Source organism: Corvus cornix, chromosome 5, assembly GCF_000738735.6.
Source record: "Corvus cornix cornix isolate S_Up_H32 chromosome 5, ASM73873v5, whole genome shotgun sequence".
In the NCBI taxonomy this organism is placed as follows: Eukaryota; Metazoa; Chordata; class Aves; order Passeriformes; family Corvidae; genus Corvus; species Corvus cornix.
The window spans coordinates 16234442-16247389 of record NC_046335.1 but is presented as its reverse complement, the minus strand read 5'-3'; the positions used below and the strand labels follow the sequence as shown (position 1 = coordinate 16247389).

The 12948-nt window shown below is 43.0% G+C and overlaps 1 protein-coding gene across 2 annotated transcripts in view; it reads right to left on the bottom strand.

Annotated features, from left to right (window-relative positions):
• Positions 1-12948, bottom strand: part of CCDC88C (coiled-coil domain containing 88C) — a 99616-nt gene that overhangs the window by 40931 nt on the left and 45737 nt on the right. For both annotated transcript variants that reach the window (XM_039552389.1, XM_039552390.1), the window contains exons 5-10: positions 9723-9781; positions 8026-8109; positions 4299-4439; positions 3412-3596; positions 2795-2876; positions 2194-2352 (exon numbers count right to left, since the gene is read on the bottom strand). In XM_039552389.1, coding sequence (XP_039408323.1) covers positions 2194-2352; positions 2795-2876; positions 3412-3596; positions 4299-4439; positions 8026-8109; positions 9723-9781 — 710 coding nt within the window. The remainder of the gene's footprint in view (positions 1-2193; positions 2353-2794; positions 2877-3411; positions 3597-4298; positions 4440-8025; positions 8110-9722; positions 9782-12948) is intronic.

The window sequence follows — 12948 nt, the reverse complement described above, 5'->3', positions numbered from 1 at the left end:
CTAAAGGCCACACTAGGGCTCCAAATCAGACATGCGCCAGATCGATGGGAAATAGTCCTTGTCCCACTACTGTATTTGTGCTGGTTTTGGCTGGGGTAGAGTAAGTTCTCTTCACAATGGTTGGTATGGGGCTGTTTTTTGGATTTGGCTGAACACAGTGTTGATAATAAAGAGATGTTTTTGTTATTGCTGAGCAGGGCTTACACAGAGCCAAGGCCTTTTCTGCTGTCCTACTGCCACGCTGGCGAGGAAGTTGGGGGTGTATGGAGATTGGGAGGAGATGCAGCCAGGACAGGTGACCCAAACTCACCAAAGGGATATTCCAGACCATATGGCATCATGCTCAGTATATAAAGTGGGGAGAAAAAGAAGGAAGGGGAAGACATTTGGAGTGATGGTGCTTCACTTTCCAAGTCACCATTACACATGATGGGGCCCCTGCCTGTCCATGGAAAGCAGTGAATTCCTTGGTGTGCTTTGCTTGTGTGTGTGGCTTTTGCTTTCCCTACTAAACAGTCCATATCCCAACCCCACAAGTTTTCCAGCTTTTACCCTTCCAATTCTCTCTCTGATCTCACTGGTGGGGGAGTGAGTGAGTGGCTGCGAGGGGCTTGGCTGCTGGCTGGGGTTAAACTATGACAGTATTGCAGGGAGGTATCCCTGGAGAGCCAGCACTCATCTCTGACATTCCACAGTTCCACCAAAAACTGACAGAGTGGAAGAGAGAGCGAAGAGAGTTAGAACAAACTTGAAACTAATGTGAAGGTCTCTTAACTGAATGCTGTGTTAAGCAAGATTAGCAGTGCAGGACATGCAGACAGCAGCGCAGGAAAGTGCTGGCTCTGGGGCAAGCAAGGAGGCTACTCCCTTGATCTCAGATGAAGGGGACAAAAACTCCTCTCCAAGCTCCAGGTAAATTATCTGAGCAGCAGGTAAAGCTAAGCACCACCAGCGCACAGTCAGAAGGGGAACACCAGGATGGCTCACTGATAGCCAGTGTGCCAGGGTAGAGCATGACTGATTTGCCAGCTTGAGGGAGGAAAACAGAGAGAGACAGAGCTTTGTACTTCCTAATGCAAACTGAGAATTACTGAGAAGCAAGACAGGCTTTTGTAGTCTATTACTACATTTAATAACCATCCATTTTAGTGAACCTATTCATAAGAAGCAGCAGCTAGCTGCCCCCTTAGGTTATAGAAGGGAAAAAAAAATCACCTACAAAGTAGAGTTTATAGAGCAGAAAAATAAGGTCTATGCTCTCAGCAAGAGGCCTGGCAACCTCACTCTTCTACTTCAGACCTGGATTTTATCTAATTATAGTGAGGTTGTCAATTACCGAACCTGCATTTGTTCAGCAGTCTGGATTTATTTGACCTTGGCTGAAGTGTTACGTATGTGGATTATTGGGAGTTTTGGTGTGAATGCCTCAAAGAACTGAAAGAACAGAAAGTAAAAGCAGTCCTACTTAAATTTAATGTCAGCCATGCTGAGCCAATGAGTTTGGCCAGATGATCTCCAAGGTCTTCTGCAACCTAATTCAATTAATAATTCCAGGATGGGCATAGCTGCAGGTGACTAAGCTGAGTAACTGACATTACTACTAGGGCAAAGCCACACAATTCTCATTAACATATCCCACTCATAAAACTAGGGAGGAACCAAATTTTTTCTCCTTTCTACTATAAGTAACAGTTGCAAAAAGGGGTGGCTAGAATTTGTCATCTGAGGTCATCCTTAAAAATGCCATTTTAACACCAGTTGCATCTGCTACAAAACCCTAAGGAAAATCTCCCAGACATCCACTTAACTAATTAATACATGGTATTTAAAATGCTGGTCAAAGAACAACTCTGGAACACAGGGAATTTACCTAAAGCTAAACTAAGGATCTGGACTCTAAAAAAAAAAAAAACAACAACATTCAGAAAAGGTTTGTCCTGTTTAGCCACATAATGCTGAACTAAGCAGAGTTCTTTAAAACTAATGGGCATTTATTTTGTGCGCACCAAGTCCTTCCTCTACTGAAAGAAGTTTAATGATGCTCAGTCAACTGCTATGATGTATGTCATGAAAATTTTACTTGCTCTGATGTTCTGCTACAGTCAGCTCAATGACAAACAACACATGAACTAGTAATGCAACAAAAGCCACACATTAAGGATTACTCAACGAATCCTCCTAATTTTCACTTGCCTCCATGCGAGCTTTGTAAAACTCCACATCGTGAAGTTTCTCCTTGCACCGAACCAGTTCCATCTCGAGTCTCTCCACACGGTTTGCCCTCTCTCTCAGAGAGTCGAGCTCATCTCTGTATGCTCGGGCAGAGCGAGCATCTGAGGCAAGGTGCATGTTCTGTGAGGGATAACCAGGGAGAAAAATCTAAGTTAACACTTTTAAGCATGTACTTCAAACTTTATTTTTTTGTATTTACTTACTGATTTTAAGTGTTGACAAATAGTATTCCCCTGGTTAAGGAGTAAGAATTCTCTTGGTAGCCAGTAAATTCTCTACAAGACAGAGAGGTTCTTCAGCCTGTTGGACATTACTAATGCCTGATGCTGCATAAGCTTCAGGCACTACTAGGCTATTTGCAAGCTGAACAGATGAGACTGTTCTCAACAGTTAAGTGAAAAGCATAGCACTGCTATGCCACAACCATAATCTTTGAACAGCTTGCTGGACTAAGTTGATTTCTTCATTACAAAAGAGGCATAGTAGTAATTTTAGCCTCACACTGAAACAGGATCTTTTTTTAAATAGGGAAGATTGTCACAGTAAAACAAGCCCATCTCACCTCTTGCTTTATTTTTTGCAGCTCTAGGGTGAGCTGCTCAACTTCATGTTTAGAATCTGCAAGCTGCTCAGACTTCTCTTCCCTGAAAAAGATTAGAAAAATCTTAGTAATTTTTTTTCTTTCCTGAAACAATATTGATTATATGGACACTGCCAGGAATCTGTAAAAGAAGATACAAATCTCACAGCATATTCTTTATTATGACAGCTTCATCATTTTCCCATTATACCATACGCATATCATAGATCTGAGTTTGCAACTCTATTTTTATACTAAGTTCCTCTGTTTAAATCTCATTCGTGCACCTGCTTCACTGGCCTGTGGACTTTCTACTTCAAGTTAAAATGCAGAGCTAGCAGTTGGTATTTTGAAGGAGGGGAAGAGAGAGATGAGACAAAAAGAAGAATGGAAGCAGCCATCACTACATTTAAAAGCCAATTATGAAAGAAGAAAAGATGGAAGACACTACTAGCTTCCTACTGCTCTGATTTGAAAGGTGTGATTCTGAGAGCACCTATGGAAGCTGGTGTATTGGAGCCAACAGGCTCCTGCTTTTTCAGGATGTACAAGACTTAATATGCAAGTCTCTCCAGAAGCACAAAATAACGGTGACTTACAGCTCCTGACGGATTCTTCTCAATTTAGCCTTTGTGTCCGCCAGCTCAACTGCAAGGTGCTGCTTTTCTTCATTAGAAAGAGGGTTGGCAGGGTTTGGTGAAGAATCTGGACTTGGTACTTTCAGAGGGCTTGGTGGTTGCTGAGACTGCAGATAGTCTCTCTCTTGAGTGAGATCTACAATGACCTGGAAATACAGAAGACTATGTAGTGCCAAGAGATAAATAGCGTATTTATACATTGTTTTAAAAATACCTAAAAATATTTTTAGATTTAGGAAATTACTGGTCTAGCATGATACAGAATCCTAGTGACAGCCAGGAATGAAGGTTACACAGAAGAGGAAAGGAATCTCCACTATGCTCTGACCACTAGAACATTCCCCTTCCAATGCTCAAAATAAGTAGTCTGTTTTCCTTGAAGAATTCATAAAAACCTGTAACAACTAACAGTTTTAATTAACACAATCGCAGTCAAAAGCATGACAGATGATTAACAGGCCAAAGAAGGTGAGGCTTCTCCAGAGATCTGAAGGGAAAGGAACTGATGAATCAAAAAAAACTAGACAAGACAATGGAGCCCAGGAGCGTAGATGCCAATGGAGAGACTAGGAAGCACTGCATGAATGACTAGACAGAGACTCAGAGACATTCGGTCTCCATTTCATGGAGAGACTGCTCAACTCCTCTTCACCAATCATTTTACCACATCTTAGTGCTTACACAAGAACCAATGGAAAAGTCAAACACTTTCTACAAATTTTCAGAGGTGTAGTAGAAAGGTGCAGAAGAAAGAGAAACCTAGTCCACAAACAAGACATGAGAGAAGGAATGGAGCCCTCATCCACAGCTTCTCATCAGCTCTGTATGGGATAGATATGTCCTCGTACTTCTGTGCATTCATCTCTCTCATCAATGAGCCTCCTGAGGTGGAAAACCATGTTCCTGGAGAGAGATTCTAGTTCTTCTGGGGCCATATCTGGGAGCTCCAGCCACTGCAAGTCAAATACATTCTCCTGGTTGTGAGTCACCTAGGAATAGGAACAGAAAAGTATGTCTTTCCACTGGTTGAGTTGAAAATTTGTTCACCATATATGCAGCATCCCCCAGGTTCTTCTACTGATAAATTAAAAAACATATCCATTTCACCAAACCCAGGCTGCAAATAATAAATGCAACTACCTTAACTACAACACTACCCAGAAATTCTTGGTATTTACATTTTTTATAATTCTTAAAGTCTGAGTTTTAAAAGTGATCAGATAAATATGATCAATAGCATGCACACTTGCATATTAGAAGTATGCAACTGTCTTACTGACCCTGAGGTAATCCCCACAGAGAAGGGACTGATCCCACACTGAACTTACTAGGAAGAATCCCCAATTTCAATGAATTTGCAATTTGCACCTGATACAGCTGGGAGGAGCTGTATCAGCTGCAGAAATACCTCTGGTTGCTGCTAGCAGTGTATCTTTCAACTGTTACCCTACCTAAATTGATTTACTCTGAATCATTTAGCAGAAACATCAGGCAAGTCTCTCAAGCTCAGTTAATGACTGTTCCAGCTTTTGTTATAATCATGTCCTTACCTCATTGTAATTTTTTTCTTTCCTAAAAATTAACTATTTTTTTAAATGTTAAGAAAAAATTCCTGTCTTAAGACTTCCCTTATTTGTTCCTCAAATCTGACTGTACCAGGCTTTTTACACCTGCATGCATGACCTGCATGCACCTGGCCACAGTCAGCATCCACTCCCACTGAGGGGCACTTCCACCTGGCTCTTCAAAGTAAGAGACTTTCTGTATTATTTGCCAGGCCTATCCATAGCCTTTCCTTCTTCTGAAGTCCTAGAAATCTAAGAATGCTTGTCATTGGATCGAATACCTTTTTAAAAAGACTATATGTTCAATTTCAGCTCTTCAAGACCATCTAGCTCAGAGGCCACTGAAACGAGTCACTGGGCTGTTGCAGTGGGGATCCTGCAACATGCATATACCAAACCAGGCGTCCCGTGGAAAGGAAATATATATGGACAGACAGATTCTTGCTAGATGTTTCAGAGATGTTTATTTCTCCAGCTGCATGGCCGGAGCTCTGCCCAGGAACTGCTCCAGTCACGGGACCAAGGGTCCTTCTGCCCGCGCAGGGAACACAAACCAACCCATGGGAACGAGGCTGAGCAGGGGCAGGGAAGCCCCGTGTCTGTGCCCTCAGGGCCCCTCTCCCAGGGCTACACGGCAGGGGAGGGACCCCAACACCTCACCCGTTTTATTTTAATAAAAGGAGAATGAAAACAACTGGATAAACATAACAAGAACAGTTTCAAGACAAAACAAGCCACCCTCCTGAGTCTTTAAATGTCCAAACAGATTCTGTGGAACATCTTAGGGCTGACAGAAGGGAGACAGAACTCTGAGCATGCTTTGTGGGGAAACTGAGGCAGGAGAGGGTTTAACTTCTTCCCTCCCCCTTTTCATCCCCCACTCGGCATTGGAAAGGGATTTTTGGGGAAACAATTGGCAAAAGCATGGTTTTGTGAGGGAAACCATGGGTGAAAAAACAGATTGGGAATACACTGGGGGTAATAGGACATAGGGTAAAAGGGAAAGGTGGGATTAGGAAAGGGAGACTGTAGGGAGGGCTTACAATGGAGATATTGTCTAACATGACTACGATTTTTAGCATATATACTGCCTTTCACAGAAACACCATCAGGCCCAGTGACCTGCGATGCTTGTAACCCTTTTCTACCTCGTATAATTTTGAATTCCACGACTTCTCCATCTCCCAAGCTTGGGATGCATTTTTCAGGGTTATTCTTTTTAATAGCAGTTCTATGCACGAATATGTCTTGCTGGTTGTCACACCTTGTTATAAAACCATAATTTTGCTTAACATTATACCATTTTACTATCCCTAAGGTCTTAGTTACTATGATCTTTTCCTTTTTCCGAGTGGCTGCTGTTTTCTGTCTCGCTGCGTCTTTGCTCTCTCTTTCAGTCGCTCCCGTGTTGGAATTGTCGGGGCTGCTCGTGCCTGCGCGCTCTTCCCGGGGTCGCGTTCAGGGCCGCGCGGGCCGGGCCGGGCCGCGCCGCTCAGTTCTCCGTGCGTCGCCTCCTCTGGTCGCAGCTTCGCTGCCGATGCCGGGTGCTGTACCCACATCTTGGCCGGGCCCCTGAACAACGACCCCCCACGCCCTGCTCCAGCGCACGTTTCAGCTGGGCGTGGCTCCGTTCTACCGCCACCGCCGCCAGCCGCTGCCCGCGCGCCGCCCCTCTTGGTCGGGCATTCACAGGGCTCGCTCCACCACGCACTGTGCGCAGCTGGGCGGGCACCTCCAGGTCCCGCCGCGCCTCACTCCGCCACCGACACTGCGGCTCGCGTGGCTCCGCCCGCACGCGGGAACTGCCTCGCTGCTGCTCGCAGAGCGCTCGGTGCACGTGGCCTGGGCCGCACGGTCCCTGCGCCGCACGGTCCCTGCGCCAGGCTTCCCTTCACCAGGACACAGCTGACATTGCTCAACAGTCTCGGTAACTAAATAATATTCACGAAAATATTCTTCCATCGGCATATATTTTGACTCCAGTATTAACTGTGTCCAAACGGTTTTCCAAAAGCCCTTGGTAAGAATTAAATCCCAGGAAACATAGAAAAAGTTCTTAAACAACCATGCCAGGAAGTGTTCCAGTTCTTTTTGAGCTTGAATCAAGCTAAAATTTACAAATCGTTGTTCAAGAATCATTTTAAGATAAATGTCCATATGCGGCTCTGAGAGCCAAGAGTCTTCCCACGGTTCCTCCATAGTTTAGATATGGAATAGCAAAGCAAAACCAAGAAGAGGAATCCAAAGTTCCCAGGGTTTACTCACACAAATCAGTCGCTTAGGGATTGGGGATCGTTCTGCCCGTATTCGCCACCATTATGTTGCAGTGGGGATCCTGCAACATGCATATACCAAACCAGGCGTCCCGTGGAAAGGAAATATATATGGACAGACAGATTCTTGCTAGATGTTTCAGAGATGTTTATTTCTCCAGCCGCATGGCCGGAGCTCTGCCCAGGAACTGTTCCAGTCACGGGACCCGAGGGTCCTTCTGCCCGCGCAGGGAACACAAACCAACCAACGGGAACGAGGCTGAGCAGGGGCAGGGAAACCCCGTGTCTGTGCCCTCAGGGCCCCTCTCCCAGGGCTCCATGGCAGGGGAGGGACCCCAACACTGGGCAGGCTGTGTCACCTACCACAGGGCTTGGGGACTAAGTGTTTACACCATTGGTGCAAGGGGCTCTGCAGCTTCTAAGACATACATGGATTTTGTCAATATTGCACATGGATCCTTACAACAATTCCTTCTACATAACCTTTAAGTGGCAAGCAAGGCATTTACCACTGCATCTCTAAAAGACCACTGAGCCAAGTAATGATCCCAACACCTATTTTCATCTTGTAATTTGAGTGCAGCAACATATTCAATTTTCCTTTTTGTGAATTTCATGAATCCATTATGTAATTCTAAGCATTAATATTTTATAGCAAAAATATCCTTAACAGATTGACTGTTAAGTCAAGGAAGGGAGAGATACAACATCAAAAGAGACAATACTAGGAATCCTACCTCCTGAATGTGCGACACAATGGCAGCTTGGGTTTCAATATCCAGTTGTTTTATTCTGTCAATAAACTCTTCTTTTCTTTCACACTGTTAAAAGAAAGCACACCCTGAAACAGTGCTACATACCCTAAAACTTAACTGCTCAATTTTTCATTTAAATTTTAAAAAAACCTCCAAACTCAAACAACCCATAATGCTAATAAAAAACTGTTTTAAGATCTATATACTTTGTCACACTAGAAGGTGTAACACTTCACTGCTCCATATGGAGCACGAACCAAATTGCATTAAATTATTTAAACTTTATAGTCAGTACAATTAAGGCTAAGTTAAATGGCTGGTTTTGCTCTTAAGAAACAAGTTCAACATGCAGTGTGATCAAGAGGTGGGGAAACAGCCCGAAGAAATCATCACAGCTTCACTAATGGAGCTGCACAAATGTAAACCTTCATTTACACTGCACCATTTAACCTGTCTGCTTTGCTGTTTGCATTTTGCTTAGTTTTGGCAATGAAGAGAGATGCATCACTTTAGATATTATCCACATCAACACCCAATGTTGTTTGTTGGACTAAATCAACATATGCTTTAGATAAAAAAAACTGGGAAACATTCTGGATAAAAATGAGTGACATTTCAGACAAACAGATTTCAGTAAATCTTTTACTTAAGGCTTTAGAAGAGGCAGACATCTGCTATCTGTATATCTGTGATTGTGCACTAAGAACGTTATTGCCTTCTTGTAACAACACTGCACTGTGAAGAACTTAAGCAGTATTTAAAAGGGTTTTTTTAAACTCATTTACAGTGTCCTTCTGGGGCCTGGTTCTGAGTCTCAACCATTTATTTCACTGGGAAGAACCTCAGACCAGTAAACGAGGGCTGAGGATGCACAGCAGCAAAAACAATTCTTTGTGCTGCAATGCAACACTAACGTAATTCAGAGGGGCAATACGTAGACAGCTTTACCCTGACATAATTGAGCTGACATAGCTGAGCAGGGTAAGTGTCCTAAGGCATGACAAAGACACTAGGCAGACCTACAAACAAGGTCAATTATCAGCAAAGGCCCGCCCGCAACAAGGCCATTGTTTACTGCCTCAGAGGTTTGGTGGGCAGAACACTGATTTCTTTATCCAGTAACTGCTGCGCATTTCTGCAGTTTTCCATATGCATTGTCTCTCTATTTATTTAAACAAATGTCACACACAGAGATCTCCACACTAACATACAAAGTATCTATTAATCTGGTATTTTCGACACAATATTAAATCAAAATATTGTGCAAATAAAATCATGATTCATTAAACAAATATTTAGACTTGTTAAACTATTTGTTTGGCATTAACATGTACTGTTCCACTTTTTATTTAAAAAAATAAGAAAATAAACCAACAGCAAGCTTGATATCAAGAGCACTGTTCAAAACTTATCTCGTCCCACTGTGTTATCGAAGCTGTGAAAGTACACATCCTGTGTCTGATTAAGCAGTAGCAACAAATTGAGGCTACTGCTATCACACAATGTGCTTCCTCTCCCCTGCATTTCTTTCCTTCACCTATTGTGTTTCTCACAATTTAGCTCACAAGCTGTCTTGAGCTCAAGATTTGTTCACATAGCACTGATCTTTGGGTAGATTTTCTCAGCTCAGAAAAAAAAAAACCAGATTCAAAAAAGTCTTATTTTCTATGAATGTTCACCTGCACAGCACATCCCAGAACCAACAAGAGCAGCTTCTTGATTTCATCCATGCTTTTACCTAGAGAGGAAAAAAGGTCATCAGTACATGTGTATAACAGATAAACTACGTCCAAGTGATCCTCTCCAAAATACATGCCTAAAAAGAGAAGACCTTCGAACAAGTGCCTGAACAAAATATATATGCCTGTTATAAAGTTACCGTATTCTTTACGCAACAATGCAGTTCATATGGATTAGTTTAAAATCCCAACTTCAGCAAGGCATTTTTCCTTTGATGTGCTATCCTCACCTATCATTTTCTAAGGCTTTTCTGATCAATACATCACAAAAAGAATTCCTTTAAATAGTTCAATGCCTATGACCAATCCTTGTCTCTTGGGTCGTTATTAACAAGAGTGCAAAAAAGCCCAACAAACTACCAACAGCTCTCCCCACTCCAAAAAACCCTACCAAAATAAAACAAAAACACCATGGGCAGAAGCAAAGGAGGGTTACTCACAAAGAACTTGCCCTAAATTCTTCTTCTGTAAAACAGTTGCCACTCAGACTTCCCAAAGCTGAATACCATTCTGTGCATATAAATCCTCTCTGAGAGATGTTTTAGCAAACAAATTCTGCCTGTGTTCTGCATCAAAGCCTGTTCACACTTTGAAGCGTAAACTCCATGTGGTAAGAGGACAGAGAATGAGTGATGTATAAGCGATACTGAGGAGCTGACCATATGCTGGGAGCCGTGGGGAGAGGAGACACATCCCTGGTGCTGCTGCAGGGAACCCTGCTGCGACCAGCAGCCCTGCCGGCCATTTCCTAGGGTTAGGAGAGGGAAAGCCTCACAAGGGGAACTGGTGCAGCTTAGAGACAGCTTGTTTCAACAAAATTAATGTGGACTGTTGGATGGTAAAGGACATTATGTATATCAAAATAAGACAAAGGGCAAGGCAAGGAGGGCAAAAGGAAGGCAAGGAGTTTCAATGAGGAAATAAAAGCATCTTTACGGAGCTAGCTTCAGAAAAAGCCTGTCCTCATCCACACTGGGGGAAGATCAGGAAAGAGAAACAAAGAAACAAAACAGGCCACATATAGTTTTCTCTCATCCCTACACATGTGCATTCTTCCTGAGTGTATAACTGGGACTAACACTTTCATTTTATACCCTGCTTTACTTGGGTGTTCAATTACTCCCATCACTACATAGATACTAAATTCTGAGTGCAACTGCGCTCCTCCACCAACACCATGCCCTTGTGAGGCTGCCCTGGCAGAAAGTCAGAGGCATGTGCAGAACCCAAGGCCAGGGAAGGGGAGTTAATCTGACTCATCAGTTAAACTGCCACAGCCCCACAGCTGCACAAAGGCACTGACCTAAATTACCACGGCGGTTCCTGCCATTCCCACAACCTTGCAAGCCAGCATGGCCACGTGCAGGCAGCTTAGGAAGTAACTTGTTTCCTGATTTCCGAGCACACAAACGTCCTAAACCAGTATTTAAACATACCTACAAATTTTCGACAACTTTTAGGAATGTTCATCTTTTAAAACGACTCAAGAATGCCCTACAAAAATCATCATGACTGTATGAATGAACACTACAATTCTCAACATCCAGGTCTTGCATTTAGTAACCATTATGATTTTGCAAGCAGAAATTCTTCTCTTCAACAGGAACAACCATCTTTAAGCATGCAAGTTCACACTTCAGCCTGTAAATACAATATAGCTTATTCCCCTGCAGAATATTTAAAAACTGGTTTTGAAAAACATACAATCATTCTTACTCTTCTCCCCATATGTAGCAGAATACAAGGCTTCCTCTTTCCTGAAAAGTTACAATTTAACACACAAATTACATTTCAGCCTGTGAAAGTCTGATTGTCCTGTATGAGCCTCAGTAACACAATCTTAAGCATAGACAGTGACACAAAACCCTTCACCAACAGCAAAAAAAAAATCTGTTACTTCATGAACAGTTCCTTTGAGGGCACAAGTGGGAGACTATCGGTTTGGTCAGAAGGTATTTTTTCAAGAAACTGAGCTCTCATTAGTTTCAGCACTGGGTATCATTCTACATCATCTTCAAAGCAGGTACAGACCAAGAATTAAATGCAGAGCATGTCTGTGGGACACAAAAGCGAGTCATTAAGTTATGGAGAGCAAGTGACTTGAGTGTGTCTCTCATTGACCCAAACTTACTCAGGCAGAACATCTCCGTGGAGAGACTGAAGGAGTTAGGCTGCTTGCTCTGGATCATGCCAGACATGAGATGTAACCCTTATGTGCTCTGGGCACCTTCATCTGTCAACCATAAATTCCAATCTGTGCTCCACGGCATCCCAATTATCCTGGGGGTGAGCACAGTGGCTTGAAATCACTCATTTTAGAAACACCAGGGCTACTTCCCAACTGTGACAGCATCTATACCATCCTAAAGGCATGTGAGCTACTTAAAGCCATTCAAACCACACTCTACCCCTCTGCAACACAGCTTTGCTATTTTCTCAGTGAGGTAACAGATGGGCATTGGTGTTGCTCCACGACCCTATGAGGTGAAACACCTTTGGCTATTACTGCAAAGTAACTTAGCAAGGTCAACAGGGACCGACCTTGCCTGGAAACAGCCTTTTGAGTGAGACCTTACCCCACTCCAGCCCTCCCATGAGGAAGTGAAGCTGAGGCAGACACGGCAAGCCATGGCAGGGATGGACAAACTAGAGTTTATAGAAAGGAGTAAGAAATTAAGACGAGATAATCATGAGTTATTAGTCTCTTACTGTTTTAAACAAAACATTTAGCAGTCTGCTCTCCCCCCTGGCAGCTTGCAGTGAAAATATAGCTGTCAGGATTATGTAGGAACCCAGAGTGCTGAGAATATTTCTCTGCCTGTTTTTAAGGGTTCTTACCCCCCTGAACAACACTGTTTTAACCTCCAACCTTGGAAAAAAATTACCAATGATCAGACAAGAACTAGAAAATACAGTGGTGTGAATTAGGTGATAGACTACTATGTAAGATTGTCACAGGGTGAAAATTTAGAGGTTTTGGGCTTCTCCTCGTAGTAAATAGGTAAGAGTAAAAAATACCAAAATGGAGGATTGTTGTTGTTCTCTAAACCTTCTTCTTCCTCTACTACTCCATGCTCTGCAGTAAAAGTAGTTTGGAATGACTGGATAGAGAATTCCACAGTTCCTGGTTGTGTCACTGAATAATTGGTAGAAAAGTGAAAATAAT